Source organism: Falco biarmicus, chromosome 4 (assembly GCF_023638135.1).
Source record: "Falco biarmicus isolate bFalBia1 chromosome 4, bFalBia1.pri, whole genome shotgun sequence".
Classification (NCBI taxonomy): domain Eukaryota; kingdom Metazoa; phylum Chordata; class Aves; order Falconiformes; family Falconidae; genus Falco; species Falco biarmicus.
Genome location: NC_079291.1, coordinates 76320244 through 76341609, shown reverse-complemented (window position 1 = coordinate 76341609; position 21366 = coordinate 76320244). Strand labels below are relative to the sequence as shown.

The 21366-nt window shown below is 52.3% G+C and overlaps 2 protein-coding genes across 7 annotated transcripts; one reads left to right on the top strand and one right to left on the bottom strand.

The window, feature by feature from the left end:
- Window positions 1-99: 99 nt before the first annotated feature.
- RNPS1 (RNA binding protein with serine rich domain 1) lies at window positions 100-9825 on the bottom strand. Of its 3 annotated transcripts, XM_056336048.1 has the most exons (8): window positions 9700-9791; window positions 6341-6532; window positions 5824-5979; window positions 5331-5522; window positions 4014-4116; window positions 3047-3200; window positions 2411-2552; window positions 100-1233 (listed from the first exon to the last, which is right to left on the bottom strand). In XM_056336048.1, exons 2-8 carry the CDS (start codon window positions 6409-6411, stop codon window positions 1128-1130), a joined length of 924 nt encoding a protein of 307 aa, XP_056192023.1. In that variant the 5' UTR covers window positions 6412-6532; window positions 9700-9791; the 3' UTR covers window positions 100-1127. The 3 variants fall into 3 exon arrangements, with proteins under 3 accessions (XP_056192023.1, XP_056192025.1, XP_056192024.1); XM_056336050.1 differs by lacking the exon at window positions 6341-6532 and having other exon boundaries at window positions 9700-9825; XM_056336049.1 differs by lacking the exons at window positions 6341-6532; window positions 9700-9791 and adding an exon at window positions 9548-9693.
- Window positions 9826-10475: 650 nt separating this feature from the next.
- Window positions 10476-21063, top strand: LOC130147994 (uncharacterized). Of its 4 annotated transcripts, none has more exons than XM_056336045.1 (4): window positions 10476-10742; window positions 17350-18420; window positions 18566-18744; window positions 20235-21063. In XM_056336045.1, the coding sequence occupies exons 2-4, from the start codon at window positions 18006-18008 to the stop codon at window positions 20610-20612; spliced, it is 972 nt and encodes a 323-aa protein (XP_056192020.1). In that variant the 5' UTR covers window positions 10476-10742; window positions 17350-18005; the 3' UTR covers window positions 20613-21063. The 4 variants fall into 4 exon arrangements, with proteins under 4 accessions (XP_056192020.1, XP_056192018.1, XP_056192021.1 ...); XM_056336043.1 differs by lacking the exon at window positions 10476-10742 and adding an exon at window positions 11721-11870; XM_056336046.1 differs by lacking the exon at window positions 10476-10742 and adding an exon at window positions 11898-15918.
- The last annotated feature ends 303 nt before the right edge of the window (window positions 21064-21366 follow it).

The following is a 21366-nucleotide window of genomic DNA, read 5'->3' as shown; positions in this document are numbered from 1 at the left end:
CACCGCCCTTAAAGAGCCAGGCACCCCCGGTCGCGGGGAGGCAGCTGCCGGCCGCGGAGCGAGGGGCGGGAGAAGGGACAGGGAGCGAGGCAGGCCGGCTATTCTCAACCCTACTGCTTTATTCAAACGTCGCTCGTCCTACACAAGTACAAACACAACATGGCCCCAAAGGCTACAAAGTTATACAAAACAAAACAAAACAACAAAAAAAAAATCTTTATAGTATTGACTGTACAACAGGTGGTAAATTCTTTGCCTTTCCCTACGTGAACCCCAGTTAATCCAGCCAGCATCACGGCCTCGAGCCTCCCTCTCTGCCTTGGTTTCCAGGGGGTTGGTTGATGCTCAGTCGCTAACTTGAGATTTGTAAAAGCAGAAGCACTCGCACTATTTCACTGCGGGGTTGTGTAGGAAGTTTTTACCAAAACGCTTTAAGAAAAGGTGGAAGAAATCACTTATGGGCACAGCTACAAAGCAGTTCTTAAGATTTCCAGCTTCTTTTCTAACGTATCGTGTTCAGTGGATACCATTGTTTCTGTGGTGATCACCTGCTATATGCGTTATAGAAGAGCTTACCCTGTGGAACCAGCTTACTCTGCAGGAACTAGGAATCTGTTTGGGAACTGGAATAAAGTGACAACTTGGTATTTAAGTCTTGTGCAGATCTGGACTCCAGCTGCTCTGAAAAATCCTGTGCTGGCACCTCGAGATCAAGTTAAATGCCTCCCTGCTTTACTATACAGGGTTTCTGAAATAGCTCAAGATTTACATGCTCATCTGTACAGCGTGCTAAGCGTTTAGAAATCACCAAGCAGCAGCCTGCTAACTGGAGAAAGAGAGGCTGTAACATCTTTCCTTATGTTTATCTGGAAAAGATGGTTTTGCAGCCTTTAAAAATCAAAGCCATTTTAAAATAATTTCAATTCAATGCCAGGAAACTAGAAGCCCCACAGCAAAGGCTACCTACTGGCCAGGAACTGTTGCTCTCTCCTCCTAGGTTGCCTTCCCTGCCAGGATTATCTCTCTCTCTCACTCCTCCTCACCCAGACCCATTATAAAAAAAAGGTACAATATTTAGTCTGATGGGATTTAAGTTAAAAAATAAAAAGCTGTCCAGTCCTTTTGCTTTATCGTGAGGAGTTTGAGCTGGAGCGGCTGCGATGGCGCCTTCGTCCAGGAGATCTGGATCTTGATCGCCGGCGAACAGGGGATCTGCGCCTAGGAGACCGGGACCTGACAGAGAGGATGGAGAAAGCTTTCACTAGGAGACAAAAGCAACAGGTTCCAGTAATGTCAGCGCATCTACCAACTTTTCAAAAACATCTCCCCGAAGATGAAAGACTGTTTAAGATCAAAAAAACCCACAAGAATCTTGTCTTCTTCCTCAAGCAAAACAAGCTCAAGTTCGTTCTACATCAGATTCTCCTTCACCTGAAATGTCAGCTTTGGCCCATGTAATAACAGTAATATTCAGGGAAAGGATTTACATAAACCCTTTCAAATCACAAGGACATTTCTTAGAGGAAATCTAACTCTAAAAAATCATTAAGCTTCAAGCTCATCATTACTACCATCAATCTGCATAGCCACCAGCATGACACACCAAGGTTCCAGGCACAGAATATGAACAGAGCCTGGACAGGATAACAGAAGCTAGACTAGGGAAGAAAAATAAACAATAAGAAGGGAATGCCAAATCGAGCATTTACCAGACTTCTGTAAAAGGCGTGTTTAAAGGAGGCCCAACAGGCAGCAGATCTTGTGCCACATTAGCTATTTCTCATTTTTAAATCTGTAGTTTGAAAGCTGTTCAGTGATCCAGTGGCTCTAACAGGAGCTGCTTTTACTAGTAACAAGACTTTAAGCAGATTTCCAAGACAGAGGAGCCCATCTAGGTGCTGAGGAAGACTCTGAAAAAATTCTTATCTGAGCATGTTAAGGCAGTCCGAAGTCACACAGCAAGCACATGCACGTCAGGTCATGTCTGGGGGTCAGTGTGCTCCACACACCTGGTGCACGAGGGCTGCTTTTTGATCATGTACCCATTCACAGAAATAAGGGAGGGAGGTGCAAGGGCAATCAGAAGGATGGAGCAGGCTGCCAAAAAATTTTGCCAGCCATAAAGTCCATTCCCACTTCACCTCGAAGCATTTATGCAGAAGGGACTCCACAAAACAGGCTGGAAAGCATCTGACATTTCCAGACTGCATTCAGGGTGTAGACCAGAGTAGGTCACCCTGGTCTTAAGGACTTAAGAAGTACAATCCAGGTCCAACTAATTCCCAAAAGGTGCTCCTGTCATTTGGAGGGAAAAGTCAAGTCCAACAGGATTAAATTGTCCCCATGCCAAGTCTTTCACTGATAACATGTTGTTACACCAATAAGGAAATAAAATTGCCAGAGCTCTCACCTTCTCCTCATGCGAGGGGGTGACCTGCGCCACATCGGTGGTGGTGGCAGCATCCTCCTGGGTGGGCTAAAGCGTCTGGGAGGCGGCCTAGGTCGTGGTGCCAGCACAGCTGTGGCAGTGATCTCCTGACCATCGATCTGGCCTTTTTAGGGAATCACAGAAACAGGAAGAAGTAAGTATTTTCCAATGCTAACATCTACATGTCACGTTACTGCACCTCACAGCTTTTGTCACAAGCAACTGAAGCATGCATCAGCCTATAGTGCTACTTCCACCACCCCCTCAGGAGTTATTTTGACAAAGTCCACATACGTACTATACTTCTTAAACTAATATCCTATCAAATTGCAGTTCAGATGTTAACCAGGGAAGATTTTCACAGAAACTTAAAGAATTTTATTACTGTTTTTTTGTGGAAAAAAAAAACCCAAACCAAAACCATTTTAATAGTCCTGTAATGTTTCAAATCTATCCTGAACCTCACAAAAGCCAAAGCCATTTGGGCTGAAAACAAACAGTATTTCAGATCAGTTCTCCAAAGGCTTCCCTGTTACCTGTAACTCATTTTCAGATCAAACTCATCTGCTCCAAAGATTTTTAAAAGCATCCAGCCTCTTTACAGCATTTGATACCTACCTCCATCCATGTGTTTCAGGGCTTTCTCAGCATCATCTGGGTTCTCAAACTCCACATAAGCATAACCTTTAGAGAGGTGTGGATTTAGCCTGTCAACTGGCATGTCAATCATTTTAATCTTTCCGTAAGTGGAAAAAATTTCCATGATGTGATCCTGCAGAGAAAGAGCAAGTCTTAAGGACACAGACCACACTTACTGACCTGGACTGGCTGGCACAGCGCAGCAGTAAATCCACAGCACTAGATTAGCTTTAAATCAATGCCACCATCAAGAAGAGACATATTTCATTGGCCTGACTGTGGAACTGCTTTCTCTACTGTTGTCTGTTCAGTTCCTCCTCAGGTTGTTCCAAACCTTAAGGTGCTGCACGTCAACACCGTCTACAAAAACACAACTAGTGCAAAAATCTTGGGCACCTGAAAAGGGAACTTACGCCCTCACCTGAAAACTCTTAAGGTCCAGTTGTTAATATTGTTTTTAAAACACATAATTTTTTTCAGCACCCTAAACCTTTTATCTCTGAAGACCTTTAAACTACATTCTAGCAAAGACAGTTCAAGCCAGCCCAGCTCTCTTCAGATCTTCTATAAAGAACCTCCAGGTATCCTTAATGCCTCCAAGGTAACTTCAGCTATTATCCCAACTTCTGCACTTTTCTTCCTAGTAAGGCAGGACACAAGGTCTGAAATACTGACAAAGCTGACAGACCTCTTAAACACTACAGTCTCAAAAGCCTGCGCTGTACTTTATCCAGTACAGTCCTAGCACAATTTTCCTCACTGGAAAGATGGAAACCAAAAAAAACCCCAACCCTCACTGTGGTTTGAACACAAAGCAAGAATTTCCAACATCAACACCCTGGCAGCACTCTAGCAACAAAAAAAGTTTTGAGAGCTTTAGAAGAGCCACTCACAAGTCCCCACAGAAGATACACAAGCTCGATATTTCAGGGGAGCATGCCATTACCTTCGTCACGTTTCTAGTGAGCCTTCCAACATGCACTTTTGTAGGTCTGGGTGATGGGCTCCGCCTCTTCCGCTCCTTTTCATCTCTCTTGGGTGGCTTGGACCTGATTTTGACAACAGAAAATGTTTACAGTTTTCAGAGAACATGCGAGACAACCAAGAACCCAGCCGTTGTCACATGTTTTTCTTGGGAGGGCATCTTTTTTCTTAAGAAACTACAGGTTAGGAAGTGCTGCGGTGGTGGTGAGGGTATTTTCCTTATGAACACCTCAGGACTTGCATTTGTCTTGTCTGCTTTTACTTTAGAACCTTCCGGAATGGGGGAGCCTTTTTTTGGGAGTTTTCAACTTTACTGCAACCTCGGCAACAAACATGGTATTTAGCAAACATTTCAATAAAGTTGTTGGCCACAATTAAAGAATTTGCCGGTTGTTAAAATGAAACAAGAAATTCTTTGCCTCAACAATTAAAGAGGCAAAATGAGGACATAAACACCAAAGCATACCACAACCAGGCAAATTAATGGATCCAATGATTTGTGTTTCTGTATCTTGTTTACTACAGAGGTCCAGAAATGTCACAATTTTAAAAACCCCTATATAAGTAGCTGTATATCACTGTTTCTTTGTAGTTAAAAAAAGAAACAAAACCTGGAACGTAATTTTAATAAAAAATTCAGTATGCAAAAAAATTTTATTTATGCTTCTTCCTAATCTTCCTGTCCATAAATTGAGTGATACACTAAAAAAAAAAACACACTGCCCTATAATACTTCAGTAGATTTTGTTAGCCTACAGCACCTTACCTACAGAATTATCCAAAGGAAAAACCGTATGGACATCAACAGTTTGATTCCTACCCTTACAGGAAAATGCTTCCTTTGCCCCCAACATACCCTTTTGGGGTTTTTTATACATAAGAATACACATATACACATGCATATACATATATACACACCATTTTCAGCCCTGGCCTTTCTGTTAGTCTTGGCTGCAATTCGCAGGAACTGCAGAGCATTACTCCCATCTAGTGCTCATATGGTCCCACACTATTGGGAAAACATTAATTAAAACTGCCTCTACATAATAAAATACCTAAAAATCACTCTTTAAAATGAAGTTTTTAATCTCTCTTCCTACAGGTCATGTGTTTTGATTGTAAGCAAAAGAAGCACACCCATTCTAACAAAATTCAGACTTCTTAAGTTATGGAGAAAGCAAACAGCCCTCAGAGAACAATCTATTCTGATCGCAATCTTGTATTCTACAGAGAAATTAACCTGCCATCTAGTGATTCCCAGAAGGCAAATAAAACTCACTTGGAGCGGGAGCGTCTCCTGTTGTCATGTCTCCGTCGAGATGGACTTGGAGATCCAGAGGAGCTGCTGGAACTGGAACTGCGTGAGGTGCTGGAGCTCCCAGAGCGGCTTGAGGCAGAAGAGGAGCTAGAGCCACTGCTAGAACCAGTGCTGGAACTGGACCCTGAACTGGAAGTTGAGCTGGAACGGGATCTGTTGGGGGAGGATAAAAATGAGCCGAGTAACCAGAAAAAGAACAGCTGAAAAACCTGCTGATAATTACAGAGAGCACAACTGTGAGTTAAAACAATGAAAACTTAAGCTCCATAGTTCACCACACAGGCAAAGGAAATTCATACCCCAAACATGTAAACACCCTTAAGTTAGACAAAACTGTGACTAACACAACACAAACTTTCAAGAAGTTCATGACGCAGTGAACGATACATACCAGAAAGCAAAGTGGTGGTTTCTGAAAACACTGTAATTTGTTACTATCTGTAAAAGTACCTACCTGGTACTGCTACTCCCACTAGAAGCACTGCGTCTTTTGCGTGTCTTGTCTCGACCACGATCCTTTTCACCCGATTCCTTAGTGGCTGCTTTATCCTTGGACCGGTCCTTTGATTTCTCTTCAGACCTATCCTTGCGCTTGGTTGGTGAGGGAGCCCTTCAAGAACAAATTCCAGAAGACATTGTTTAATACAAAAAACCACAAACAACAAAATAAACCCACACCCCAGCAAAGAACAGAACAGCAACACAAAACACAACTTCAAATGTAACTCAAGATCACCATAACTGCAGAGTTAAAGCATTAGCCAAGCCTGGACGTTTTAGAAAAAGGTAAATATTTTACAATACAGAGCAGCTTTCAGGAAGACAGCTATAGCATACAGAAATTCTCACATACAGAAATTCACGCAGAAAGAGGTACATTTCCAATTCCTCATCCTCACTGGGAGAGACCTAGCACCCTGTAACCTCCCCAGTTTTGTTAAGCCTAGAAAATTCGGACAGAATGCCATTACCTAGTGTTGGATTTTTTATTATTTTCTTTGAGTCCTAGCAAACTCTTCTTTTTCAATCCTGATAACTCCATTTCCCCTTGGGAGGCGTCCAAAGCAGCACCGAATGGGCCTCACTTATCTCAAATCTCACTTCTAACTCCTTGATTCTGAGAACCGATCCCTAATCGAGTGCAATAAACTCCAAAGAACAGCCTAGTGACAAGATAAAAGGGTTTAGAAACAAGAAGTTAACAGATAAGCATAAAACAACGAACCTGCTTTGCAACAATGGCAGCACACTGGGCATCAACTGACTTCTACATAGTACTTCTCAGTTACACACACAACTGTTACATGGCTCTTAACAGCCGGTCTCTGTGCTGGCTCACACTGGCACCGTGTGCCACCCGTGTTTAAAGCTATCATTTTGACATTCACAGAAGTACAAAGGACCTTAATTCTCCAACCAAAAACATGGCAGACAGAGGACATCCATTTTCCCTGCAACATGTACGTGCAGCTCATGCCTCTTGACAAAAGCCTTGCCTCCAGAGGAGTAAACACTGATTTTCTCCAAAGACAAACTGTGCTGTAGAGCATACATTTGTCAGGAAGAAAGGGTTGTTGAGAGCAAAAAACTCCACTGAATGGTGGCTGCTTTCAGCCTCAACAAGCTGCTTCCAAGGCTCTGTCAGCCTTGGAAAGCTGAGATTATAGGGCCCAGTTTGCTGCACTGCTGCTACAACAGATCCCAGTTTAACTTCTTAGCAGAAAAGTCTAAATTGGATTCTGACCTCAGCTACGCCCAATCAGTTCCCTCTTTACTCTAGATCCAAAAGGAGACAAACCTAATACCCCACTACTTAACACTGAAATACTGAGCATTGGTTGAATTCCAGACGTTTCCCATGAGGGGGCTGCATCCATCACATATTCTGCAATGTCTAAATGTTACTGCATTTTGACTATTCCACATGGATTGTTTAACACCTGCATTACAAAGCTGCCTCCAATGTGTGTTTTAATAACCACTAAAAGAGGTGGCAGATCTGATTTGCTGTAACGCCTGTTATCTACCTATGAGCACAAAGTTCAGGAAATGGAAGAGTGGGCACAAGCATTCCTGAACCGCCAGGCTTATATGATGCAGCGCTGAACATCCACAGTACTGCATGATGTTGGAAACACCTTTATCCCCACATGCATCGCAGGTAAAATTAGTTAACAAGAAAAAAAAAAACCTCTCCAGCTCACTGCATCCAACAGTCTTGTTGCTTTTATGCTTCCTGGTATCAGGTTCTGCTAAGAAACTACCATATTCTCTAAACTGCAATTAACTTTATGTTTGGGAAGAAATCACTTTGAACAGCTAAACTAATTTTCCTGATTTTCAGCGTCACAGTTTTCTCTAATAAAACAACTCCCCAAAAACAACACAAATGACTATTCGCAAACCAAGCTCTCCGCAGATCCAGAAGTCAAGCAACACCCATGCCTTTTTGCATGGAGAACAGGAAACCCACAGTACAAACGTGACACTGGCAGGGCTTGCTGGGAGGGGGAAACGTCTTCTCTAACACCAGTGGCAGTAAGAAGACAGTCCAAGGACTGTTCCATAGGTGCTGCAAAGGTGACTAATAAAAGCAAACCTGTGTACTTCACTCAGCTTTATGACATTTCTAACCAGCTCTACGCTTCTAGTGCAAAGTGTGAGGGGGCCAAGCTCACTTGCCACTGCATGAAACCAGCTGACTCACTTGGAAGAACAGAACAGACAAGTCTCTAGACTCACAAGACCAAAAAATCTGGTGTTTTCCTTTCCCACCTTTCTTCTCCTAAATACACCATAGTCAGGTTTGTGTTATCTCTTCCTACACACCAACTCCTCTTGAATCTGTGGACTATCACAGTGGCGATGCTATCAGCTCGGCCATACAAAACTATCTATTACTGTCTGATAGCTGGCTCCAGTTTCACCCCTGCTGGAAGGAGGGAAGAGAGAGAGAGCACAGAGGAAGACCAGCACATGCTTTCCTGTCATCCGACCGCTGCTGTAGTAGGTAATGCTTCAGTTAAACAGCTACCACTCAGGCACCACTCCTCAAAGCAGGCGCTTTACCAGACAAATTAGCCATGCCAGACAAATTAGCCACATGACGTTTAAAAATCCAGCAGATTTCTGTATGATGGTATATGCTGCATTTAAGCGGCCTCCAAACTAACCATTGTTTGCCCTCCACTAAAACGCATGTACCTTTCTCCAGAATGCCACTTGCCTAGCTTAATTCAGTTGGAAACCTCAGCCTAAGAGACACGGCTGCGGGCAGTTTCACCTGCATGTGTTCAGACATTCACCAGAAGATGCGAGAAAACTAAAATCATGGTCTTCACACAACGGTGTAAAACAAAAGCATTTCTAAGTGACGTGCTTCCTCCTTACAATCAAAAAAATCTCTCAGTCCCTAACAGGTCAATGTTTTTTTCAGCACCCACCCAAAATGCCAGAAAGTCTAAGAGCAATCTACACAGGCCAAATGTTCATTTCAAGCACACACACCTCTCTGCTTTAAGAGTTGACTTGCACTCTTACAGAGCTGCAATTCTGTAGCAGAGGAAGCAAACTCAGCTCTCCCCCAGACTTCCTGCACGACTACAGGCAAGCCCTTTAATGGCAGTTTGCTTCAGGTCCTCATTTGCAAAATGGGGAAAAGATTTCCTCGTGTGAGGAGAAGAGGGTTCAACGCTCGGCAGTTCTTTGCAAAGTTACGGCCGTTCGCCCAAGCTAACTACAGCGAGCGGGGCCGCAGGAGCGCAGGGGCAGCCAGCTCCGCGTCCCGGTTCGAGCGCCATGGGGTACGTTACGGCGCCAGGCGGACCGAGGGCTTGTCGCTGCTGACCGCACCGTACGTGTTGCCATACTACGGGCCAAGCCGAGGCGCGGGCTGAGGAACAGGGAGAGAAAAGCACAGACCAAGCACAGAGTCGGTTCAGAGCAGAGCCCGCACCGCCCGCGGCCTCCACCGGGCCCGGCGCCGCCGGCCCGCCCGCCCCCGGGCCCGCAGAGCGCTCCTCCCGCCGCCCCGGCCGCGGGCAGCACCGGGACCCCCGGTCCCCGCTCCCCTCCAGGCCCCGGCCCGGCCCCGCCCAGCCCCTCCCCGGCCCGGCCTCCCCTCCTCCCTCCCCGCCCCCGGGCGCGGTAGGCCGCGGCGCCGCGGCCCCGTCCCTGACCCTCGCCCGGCCATCTCCTCCTCCTCGGCGGCTCCGGCGCGCTCCCCTCGGCACCTCCGCGCGGCGCCGGGGCGGCTCCGCGCCGCCGCCGGGCCGGATGGATGCCGATCCCCCGAGGCCCGGGCCCCGGCCCCCGCCCCGGCCCCACTCACATCCTCGGCGCCCGCCACAGCCACCGCTCCGGGCCCGTCGCGCGCGATAGACGCAGCGCGGGCGGGAAGGGGCACCGCGCGGCACGCGTTGATGGCGTCACGCCCGGGGGCGGGCGGGCTTAAAGCGAGGGGGCGGGCCGGGGCCGGGGCCTTCTTGTGGAGAGAAACCGGTTTCTCACTGGGGAGCTCCAGTGGCGGCGAGGCTGCGGCCTGCGCCCTCCGGCGGGCGCGCCCTGCGGCCGGTAAAGTCGGGTCTCGCTAGCCGGAGCCGCTTCGTTGCCCCGGGCCGAGCGGCCGCGGCTGCGGGGTGCCGGCCCCGCTCTCCCGGCCCGTGCGGCCCCCGGCACGGCGAGCGGTCAGTCCCGTTTGCGCGGGGCCGGCTCGCCCGGCTTTCCGCAGCTACGCCGGTGGGCGTAGCAGCAGTTGTCACGCCTTCCTGCAGGCCTCGTCCCGCTCAGTAACGGCAGCCGCAGCTGGGCCTTCGCCTCCTGGCTTCCCGTAGCGCAGCGAGCCGCGGGCCCTCCTGGCAGTGCTACGCCCAGCGTCGCCTCCAGCTGCGGATCCACACATCTGGGGCTGTGGCAGATGTGCTCCCCTGGGGAGCAGAAAGGGCTGGTACCGCAGAGGGCGCACTCGCCAGCTGCCTGACCCGCAGGAAGCGCAAAAGGCACAAAGAGAAGAGTGATACCACCATTCAGTGGCATTTCATAAATCCAGTCATTTAAGTGGGAAAGCCATTTTCTGCCTTTTTTTTTTTTTCCCCTGCCAGAATGTGTGCTGTGAACTTCCAGGAAATTTGCCGCTGGAAGTACTGATCTGAGATCATCTGACCTGGTCCCAGTGGATTCCAGCTGTACTGGCTTCCTGGCTTCCAAGGAACAAAGTCAGGAGCATACTTTGACCTCATTCCTAATACAGGGCCTTAAACACGACAAACCTTCCTGAGAAGCAGGCGTGCTAGTCAGGACTTCTGTTAAATTCCTAAGATTGAAATCCTTGTACTCTCATGTGAAGGGCAGATAGCTCCACCTCCTGAACACAAGGTAGGAACAGCCTATACTCATCACAGAACCTGGGGGAGAACAGGGCAGGCGTCTGTAAGATCATGTGTGGCAAGGATAATTGGTTATTTTCTCTTTTGCTGCAAAACTAAGGGGGTATTACATAAAACTAGCTATGGGCAGGTTCAGAAAAAAACAAAAGAAGGTTGTTCTTCACTCAACATCTCGTTAAAGGGCCAGTTTCCCTGCCATAGGATGTTGTGGGCTACTAAAAGTTTACATGGGTTCAAAGAGAAACTGGATGGTGTCTGTTGAGGACTACTGGTAGACTGTTGTGACGATCTTAGAATCATAGAATCGTTGAGGTTGGAAAAGACCTTTGAGCTGTCGAGTCTGTTAAGCCAGCATTGCCAAGCCCATCGCTAAACCGTATCCCTGAGCGCTGCATCTGCACGTGTTGTAGATACCTCAGGGATGGTGGCTCCGCCACCTCCTCGGGCAGCCTGTTCAGTGCTCCATAACCCTTTTGGTGAAGAAATTTTTCTTAATACCCAACCTAAACCTCCCTGGCGCAGCTTGAGGCCGTTTCCTGTATCGTGTCGCTTGTTACTTGGGAGGAGAGACCGACCCACACCTCGCTACAACCTCCTTTTCAGCAGAAAAATAAAAGTACTGTGAAGAACCAGACGTTTCCCTGCAGCAGTGCCCTGCAGAGCTGGGGCCAGCCCCGGCCCGGCGGCGGGGAGCCCGCGGGTCCGGCCCCCCCGGCCGCGCCCAGCCTTCGGGCCCGTCCCGGGCAGCTCCGGCGGACACGGGGCGGCGGGAGCGGGGGGCAGTGCCGCGGCCCCCGGCCATGCCGGCAGCCCAGCCTGCCGCACGCAGCCCCTCCCGGTGCTCCCCGGGGCGGCGGCGCTGCCGTGGGTACCGCGCTGCCCTGTGCCCCGGCCGGCGGCGGCGCGGCGCCGCGCCCCGGAGCTGCCCCGAAGGAGTTAAGCGGCAGCTCCTCCCCCCGCGCCCGAGTCCCCTCCCGGGGACCTTCCCGGCAGCCCGCGCTGGCGCTGCCCCAGCCAAACAAAGCGGTCGCAGCCGTTCAAACGCAGCCTCCGCGGGGCCCTGCCCGCGGGCCGGTGCCGTCGCCTGGGAGGATCCCGGCGGTCGTCTGCGGTCCCTGTACGTGGCTGCCCTGCCCGTGCCGCCGGGCGTGGAGCGGGGCTGGGCGCTGGGAGCGCGACGGGTGCGGGCGGAGCGAGGCCTGCGGGGGGAGGGCCGGCCCGCGGCGGCGGGAGGTCCCTGCTCCGGCGCCGAGGCTCGGTGGCGGCGCCGGGAGCGGCGCGCCCGACCCGAAACGCTGCCCCGCTCCGGCCGCCCCGGCGCTTGCCCGTGTACCGACAGGCCGCCGGGGCGGACCGAAGGCGGCGGAGCGCGCAGCGCCGCCCCGGCCCCGCGGGCGAGGAGGGAGCGGAGCTCCGCCGGTGCCGGATCCCGGCTCGCTGTTCCCCTGCCCCTTCGTCCCCGCGGCGGGAGGCGGCGGGGCCGGGAGCGCCCGTGCTGCGGCCGCCCTCGGGGCCGTGCCCCGGGGGAGCTCCACGTCAGCCCCGGAAGGGCCCGGTGGCCCGTGGCTGCCATGCCAGGCGGCGCTTGGCGCTGGCTCGTAGGGCTGGCAGCGCCGACCGAGCCGCAGCCTCCGGTGCTGGTGTCTGCCCGGTGCTGTCAAGGCTTCAGCCCGGTGTCCGCCTCGGTCCTGCACCCGTACTGAGCGGGGTTACCTGTGTGGCCGGCCTCAGAAAGCACCGGCTTCGCGGCTTCCTTAGAGGGGTTGCAGGATGGGGGGGGGTTGTCTTCTGAACTTTTCATCCTTCTCTGTAGTAACAACCTTGGTAATCGCTGCAGAGTTTGGAGGTGAGCCCCGGTTTCCGATGGCTGCACTGTTGAATCGCTACATAGTTTTGGAACAGCAGAAAAAAGGAGATTTTGGGGGTTCCTCTTAAGTCTTCAGCAGTAGCTTCCGAGCATCTGGCCTGCCCTGTCTCGAGGCCTGAGGCCGGGTCTTGCAGTGCACACTGGCAGCTGAGCCATGGACAAGCTCAAGACTTCTGTTGATGCACACGTTTGTATTTCAGGGCTCTTAGCCTAACAACTGTGCCATGATGCACTGTTTCTCTGTTTTCCTGCAACACTTAGAAAGCATGCCCTGGCACTGTAGGATGTTATGCCTGCTCAATGTTAACCTTTCTCAAACGTCTTGCTTTCGCTACGAGGAACAAACATCATGTTACGCTTTGCAGTGATTTATTTGTTTCCTCTTCAGATACCTGAAAGACAGTAGAAATTCAATATATGTTTGCGGTTTAGGCTTTGCAACTCTCTCTGCTGGAAAGGCTGCACCTTTGGAGGCCGGAGGCTTAAAGCTGCATAACACTTTAAAGAGAGGCTAATGTTGACTGTGCAGGTAAAGGCAGGGCAGTGAGATACTTGGCATTTATTATTCTTGTCTGAATCTGGTCAAGTCCATCTGTAGGTAGGTGCCGAGATCTCTCCAAGGCTGCTCCGTCCCTGAGGGTCAGGCTGGCCATGGGTGTGCTGTTGTGCAGCTAACCCAGCTGACCAAATAGCCATTGAGAAAATAAAACCCCAGGGTAAAGCAGCTGCACAACTGTGGCATGGCACTACTGTCCGTTGAAGATCCGGCGGGGAACTGACTCTTCCCTGCTTCACCCCAGCATGAGTTTCAGAAGAAGCTTTGCTTGCACCTCCCCAGGGTAAAAGGTGCCTGCATCCAAGAGCAGGTGTGCAGCTGAGACAGAAGGGAAAAGTCAACCTTCCCAGACACGAGTCAGCTCAGTGGTCACACAACTAACTTTTAATTCTTGGGAAATTTGGCGTTCAAACCCTGGTAATCAGGGCTGCAGAAAGGCTGGGGACAAGCGGGTGGCAGCGCAGCCGGTGGGTGTATGTGTGTGCAGGCAAGCAGGGAAGCTTTATCCCGAGGGACTTGCAGGACAGATGCTGGGGACCTCCTCTTCATCAGGTTTGCCTTCTGGAGCTGGGGCTTGCACTGGCACAGAAAAAAGTGGTGAAGAAAAGCCTGCTGCTTGCCCTAAGGCTAATGGTTGGGTACCTTCACCTGGGTTGTAGGAAACTTGAGTTCATGCTCTTCCTCCTTCTCAGACCTTAAATCCACTCTGGCCTGAAGGGAGCTCGGATGTGTGCAAGTGCCGCCTTCTTTCTCCTCTCTTGAGGCTATTCCATTTTGTATATAGTATTTTCTGGGCCAGAGAGTGGAGGAGCTAAGGACATAATTCTGGTGATGATGAAGGTTGCTCCAGGCTCTCATCTGTGGTTCTGTAGATGTTACTGTGTGCGGAGTTATGGAGTAGAAGTGTTACAGCAGCGATGCCTGGTTAAAGGTTACAGCTAAATACTTGAAGACTTTAGGCATTGCAAGGGTTCAGCAGCTGCTGAAGAAAGGATGGCTGATGCGAAATTTGGACAGATGCCTAAACTGGCAGGCTGAAGTGAAATTCCTTTTGGAGGCCTGGCTGTATAACAAAATATGCAGCTCTTCACACAAATGCATGTGTCCAACTGGCTGAGTAAGGTCTCGAGAGTCAACCCACTGATGGGCAAAACTTGGAGCCTGTGGTGCTGCATGACAGTCCTCTGCAGCTGTAGCTCTGGGCTGAGTGTTCCAGTTATGGTGTCTTCCCCCTAGGAGTGTGCTTCCCGCTGCAAAACAAGGGGTGTGGGCAGGGGAAGGATGCTTGCAGACCCACGAGTAATCTCACTGAAGCTATCCTAGCTCGCAGGGGAACATCGCTGTGTCCACACAGGCACAATTGCAGAATCGGGGCTTGCAAAATGACTTGCAGCTGTGGCTGGCGCACAGTGCGATAGCCGGGTAGGTGGAAGCAAGCTGCAGTTTTGGAAAAGGGGACTTCTAGTGCCCCCACGCAGCTCACAGTGCTTGTGCTTTGTATGGAAACCTCCAAGCCAAGCAAACTTTGTGGTGCTGCTCTATTTTAGAAATAGCAAAGGCTGAGTCAGCCCAGATGAGATTGTTCCAGGGACTTTCTGGAGGAGATGAAACCATTCCGTTTTCCTGATATCCACAGAAATGAAAAGGGGTAAAGGCAGAGAGGAAGCTCACATGATTGCAGTGCTGTGAATTTGCTTCCACTGATGCGCTCCCTTTCCCTGTCCCCCTGCAAAGCCACCACTTGAATGAACTTCTTCCAGGTGGTGTAAGAAATGTTCAGAGGAACCACTTCACCCCAGCCTGGCCCTGAGAAGTGAAGGGAACTCCATTCCCGATGCAAAATCACAGGTCTAGGAAGATACCTGAACCTTTCCCTCTCATTGAATGGATTTTTATTTTTACCTTGTGCAAAAACTGTTGGAGAGTAACACATCTTGTAGGCCAGGTGAGTGTAAAGGTCTCATCTCAGTGGGTGTGTAACTTGAGCAGCTGCGTTGCGTAAGCTGCGAGCATGACAGGCCGCAGCCCCATTGGGAAAATCCCCTCTGGAGAGGCAGAAAGAGGAGAAGGGGGTGGACTCAGCTGTGGAAATGGGGAGCATGTTTAGTACAGAAAAGCTGCAAGTTCGCAGCAGGACCTGGATAAAAAAGGCGTAGCTAGAGATGGAGCCAGACCCGAGCTGTCAGGGAGGTTGACTTTTGTGATCTTGGAGGAAATTGCTGGAAAACTATTGTTTGGAAGGATGACCTATTGCTTTCCCTGGCAACTCTTTTCTCCTACCTGACAGGGTAGAGACTAGCAGCTGTGTGCTTTGTGTATGCCCTTGTGGTGTAAGTGAGCAGGATTTCAGCTGGATTTCACCCTGGCCCTTCTGCCTGTGCTTGCCTCCTGCTCGCCAGCTGGACCCTGACCTGCAGCTTGCTTTTCAGCGTCTTCTCTGAAATGGGTTTCCAGGTGCGGGTCTACCGCTGATCAGTAAATATGTATTTTTCAAAAAAGCCCTGCTGTAAAGGCAATTTTTTCGAAGCATAAGGAGCCTGGATGAAGCTACCCTTGAGCCCCAGGGTGCTGATGATATCTCCATGGAGCTGCTGCCCACAGACAGGCACTGCTGGCGTGGAGCCACGTGCTGCAGTAAGAAGCCATCCTGGCCAGACTCCCCATCCTGCTATCCCTCCAGAAAATGGGAGGCTGTGGGGAACAGCTTGCATTGGGAATGCTGAGCTGACATGAGCAGGGCAGGTATGGTCCATGCCTCCCGTGAGCTGTCGCTGAGCCCGGGAAGGCAGGGTGGTGGGAGCTCTGCGGAGGGCTGTGGAAGGTCTGGAAGGGATGAGCAGGCTAAGGAGCTGGGACCTGGGGATGTTACAAAGCAACCTAGGTCTTCAGTGAGGAGGGAGCTGGCGGAGATGCTGTGTAGAGTCAGCACATCTCCATGGTGCTGTCATCATCTTTCCTCCTGTGCAGAGGCTGGACGAAAGCTGCACACGTGGGGTGCTGGCTTTCCTGGGTTTATGTAAACTTTATGTTTCTGTTGCTGGCTGTTCAGATAGCTACACTGCTTTGCTTTGGTTCTAGTGTCCTCTGGCCACGTCTTGAAACGCCCTGGGAAAAGGGCAGAGTATCTTGCCAAGGCCCGAGCTCCTGTACCGGCAGCCACAGGAAGCTCCAGGTGGTGGTTTCCTTGTGGCATCCCCCCTTGGCATGGGGAAGGTTGGGTGTTCCTGACCTTTCCTCTTGCTCTGCAATTGCAGTATCTGCATCCAGGGACATGTTTTTCTCTATCCACTCCCCCAGCTCTTATCTACAAGGTCCCTAATGCACATAGCAGGGCATGGGGTGATTTGTAGATGTAAACAGATCTGGGTCAAAGTACAGTCTCTATCTCTGGAGTTAATGTCTCTCTCTTTTGCCATGGAAGGAGTAAAACGCAGAGGGGCACAACTCCTGTGTCAAACTAAGTGGCTCCATTTCTCCCTGTGGCTGATGGCAGTGTTTTGGTGGCCAAGGAAGCACAGAGACTATTGTACCTTTTTAAGATCCACATGTGCCTGGGGAAGTGGGGTTTGGAAAATGTTCCTATATTACATCTGCTTGGCAGTGACCACTTGAGGTAGCCTCTACTATACATTGCTAATCCGAGAAGTGTTTTGTTGCCTTGTGGGAATGCTTGGAGGCTATTTATCTCAGTGAGGCAAACCCCAAACTTATGTCCTTTAGGCAGCAGTTGCAGCACTGAGTGTCCAAGAAACACCTGCAGATGAAGGAGGCTGGTAGTATACATACATACAAGCTTATGTATACACATAAATAGGTATATCTCCATTTAGGTATAACTGTATATACACACATACACAACATGAAGTGCTGTCCATCCTGACCTGGCCTCATCATGATGCCTGCAGCAAGGGAAGGGGCTGGTCCCACCTCTGGGGTGCAACCCAGAGGAGACATGCATGCAGGCTCTGTACCAGCAGCGCAGTCCCTGTTATGCCACCCACGCATGCAGAGCGAGTGTGACTGTGTCCTGAGCCTCTGTCCCCTGACTGACACCACCAGCCATGGCTGTGCACGTGGGGAGAAAGAGGAAGTGCAGGAGGTACAGTCATGACGTTTATAGTTGTGCCGCCTTTACCACTGGTATATAAATTGTTGCCTTTGCTTCTCCCAAAGGTATGGGACAGTGTCATCTCCAGACCCAAAGGGCAGGCTCTGCAGCACCAACGGTTTCCCTGCAGTAGTTATCAACGTGGGCATCCTCAGTTCTGCTTGCCGTAACTTTCCAGCCCACCAAGGAAGCACAGGGCTATGGTGGGGACCTGCCGGCCTCGTGCGATGAGCTGCTGCTTGCCAAGACTCCTGGTGAGCTTCCCAGGATGCTGAGCTGCTGCTTGGGATCCTGACTGCTCCCATTTCCTCACTCTGCTGCTGGCAGCGTGGAGTCAATGTCCAGTTTGGGGCGCTGGGCAGAGCCAAGCCTGTTACTATCCTCTGTGCTCTTGGTGGACTGGGAGGCCAGGCTGGACCCCCCACTCTAAAGGGGGCTCCACGTGAGCAAGGGACAGGTTTTGGGCTCTCTGTCATCGCTGTGCTGGGAAGAGCCGTCTCCTTCCTCCTGTCTGGCTGGGACCAGCGTCACTGCTGGAAGCAGGGGATGGCGCTGCATGGACCAATGGCTGGGGCTGGTGGCTGGTCAGCAGAGCACTAGAGCACTAGTGGAGTCCGAGCACCACCGCAGGGCTGGGGGCTGCCAGGGGGGCTGCCAGCACCCCTGCAGCGGCTGCGCCCCAGGGATGTAGGTGCTGGGCGCAGGACAGGCTCTGGGAGCGATGGGCCGGCTGGATGACCACGCCAAGAGGAGGATCGTGGAGCTGCGCAGGGCCGGGCTGAGCTTCCGCAAGATCAAGAAGGTGCTGGAGCTGGATGGCATCCGGGTGACACCGCAGGCCGTGTACCTCTTCCTCAAGCGGAAAAGCGTGGAGCCCGTGGTGGCGGCGGCCAGCTGGGATGGGGAGCAGCCCTGGCCCCCACTGCGGGGGCACGAGGCTGAGCCACCCAAGCCGCTGGGTGCCTGCCCCACCGCAGTGCCCGGCAGGGGTCCCACGGGCAGCCGAGCACTCTGCCCCGCTGGCGGCCAGGACACCAAGGAGGGCATCCAGATCGTTAGCGTGGCCTCACTCTGCCAGGGCAGCGGGCAGCTCGGGGAGGCCCTGCCTGTGGAGCTGGGGCTGCCCCCCGGGAACGGTAAGGCCTGGCTCCCCACAGGGGTTCACCACCATGGCCTCCCCCGGCAGCGCTGGGCTGGGGAAGGGGCTCCCCATTCCCTGTCCCCCACCGAGGCATCCCCGAGGGCCACCTTCCAAGGCGTTTTTCTCGCTGTCCCTTGCAGGTGATGACAGCTGCACAGGTGCCCCCGTGGCCCTGGGGAGCAGCTCCCCTTCGGGGGGCATGGCCACCCCGCCACAGCCCCTGCCCAGCCGAGGGCGGCTGGTCGCACCCTCTGCCAGGAACCCAGCCCTGATGGCGAAGAAGAAGATGATCATGGACAGGGCTATCCTGCAGAAAAAGGTAGGATGCCAGACAGGGTGGGAGAGCCTGTCTGCTCCAGCCAGGAGCTGTTGCAGTGCTGCCCGCCAGGGTGGCCCTGCTGCATCTAAACCACGCAGCTGGGGCAGGCTATTGCGGCTGAAAGGCTCCCGAAATGCCCCCCGGCCTCCGCTAGCCGCACTCCAGTTATCCTTGACCCTGGCACTTGGCAAGCTTGTCTGTGTGCCAGGGCCACGGGGCACGCAGCCAGCACTCGCTGCTGCCCTCGATGCAGGCCACGATCACGCCAGTTTCTGCCAGCGTTGGCCCCCAACCTGCAGCTCACAGACCCCCTCTTTAAAGCTCAGTTTCCGTACCAGCTCAGGAGTTTCCTCAAGCCACCACGAGGACGGCAGTGACCAAGTGGCTTGGTGCCGCACCACGAGATGAAGGGCAGTGGCAGGCCAGGATGGGGTGACGCAGCCAGGACAGCAGCCCTCTGGGACACGTCATCCCTAACGTGTACACCCCTGCCTCGCCATGCCATGAGACCCCCAGGCTGTGGCCATGCAGGCATTGTCCCAGCAGGTCCTTGTCTGTGCAGCCCTCCTGCCCACCATGGTGGGCATGCAGCCAGCTGGCCAGCCCCACGGCCAAGCCCAGCTCTGCTGGCAGCTGTGGCATGTCACAGGGCAAATGTAAGTGGCCCAGAGGACCCAGGACCAGCCCCAGGTGGGCTGCTAGAAGGGCGCTGTGGCTGTGGGGCTGCGCCGGTGCCCATGGTTGACCCCTTCAGAGCAGGCTCCTACCTCCGGAGACTTCACTGATGGGCAGTGCTGTTACTGCACAGAGGGTGGTAGGATGCTGGCACTGCCTTTCTTGCCAACAGCTGTGAGTCAGACTGAGCCTTCACCCACAGAGGCCCTGTCTCTGCTTGGACACGGCCAATGCCTTCTTCAGCCTGCTCAGGTGTTTGTCGAGAGCCCTTGCCAGCTGCTTGAGAGGACACAGGTTGTTCAACACCCTTTCCAGGAGAAAGGCTCCCCTGGGGTTCCAAACCAGCATGCGACTCCTCTTGGGGAACAGAACAGCCATGTGCTTCAGGGTGCAATACAAGAAATGGAGGGGCTGGAAAAAAAATACCAAACAGGACATGCTATTTCTGTCCCTGCAGAAGAAACACAGGCCTGGCATCAGCATGAGGAGCCTGGCTGCCATCTAGCAGCATCCACCAGCAGATGGCTAAGCACGTGCTGACAGCATGCAGGGCAAGGTGGCATTCCTGTGGAGTAGTGGCACAGGGGCTGGGTGGGGATGAAGTGCAGCTCAGAGTGTGGGAGGTCTAGAGGTCTGCAACAAGGTGATGGCTTCAGCTCAGAGTGTGGGAGGTCTAGAGGTCTGCAACAAGGTGATAGCTTTCTCTTATGCCTGGTAGCTAAGTGCAGAATAAATCTGTCTCTTCCTACACACCACTGAAGGAGCAGCTGGTAACGTTTCACCTTCCCATCTCTCCTGCCTACTCCCTACTCCAGGTCAAAGATGCCAGCACTCAGACTGCCCTGCTGAACGCCATGAGTCCTGGAAATCAAAACCTTGCTTGGGGCGGACCAGTGCTTCCCCCTGCTCCCAGCTCCCACGCCATTGCTGAAAAGCTGGATGCTGTACAGACAGAGATCCAGAAGCTGAGCCAGGCTCTGCATGCAGTGCTGGAGAGGCAATGCCACCTGGAGCGCCAGCAGGAGCACCAGCAGCGGCTGCAGCAGGAGGTGCTGATGACACTGCAGCAGCTCAGCTCCACTGTGAGCCACGGTGCTGTGCCAGCAAACCAGCCCTGCATCCCCTTCAGCAGCATGGCCGAGCCCTCGCCCACCATGCCAAACTTCAGCCAGTTCAAGATGGAGCTCATCTGACCTGGCGCATCGCCAGCATGCCCTAGCAGCAGTAAGCTGATGGCAGGATGAAGCTGTGAAGAGCCACCTCTCGAAGGCTGTGGCAGCTGCCTAAGGATTGTGTGGGGCACCCTGCAGAGAAGGTCACTGGTGCCTCATGTTTTCAGCCCTGCTGACTGAAAGGGGCTGCCTGCTGTGAGAGGCAGGGCAATGGAAAGCTGAGGCTTCACTTCTCCCGTGCTGCCCATCCCAGCTGGTGCTGGAGCTGGTTGGTGGCCCATGGACTTCAGCAGCGCAGGCAGGCTGCCTGAGAGTAGAGGATGCAACAAAGCGATACAGCATATAGGTGGGTCTCAAAGAAAATGCCTCTTACAAGGGTCAGTGCCGTGATCCTCAATCACACAAACGCTTTGTGCTCTCCCTCTGTAGAGCCTTTTCAGTAAAAATCTATATACACCATGGTTCAGAAACAGCATGGGATCTCTTTCTTCATTTTACCTACCTGTCACCCCACCACCGAGCAGGCTGGATCTGTCTTGGGTGCTGCCACCCTGCGTGGAGCTGTGCAGGGTGCTCAAACCCATACACAAAGGATGCTACTGGAAGCATGGCATCAACTGCTGCACTGTTAGGGATGTATTACACTTGTGTAGGAAACAATCTTTTACTGAGCAGATTCCACCGAGGTCACCCTCCTCACCCCAAATTCCCAGCAGATCTGGAGGCTGGCACTGGTCCTGCCCACTGTCTGGCCAGGATACAGGCAGGACCCTAT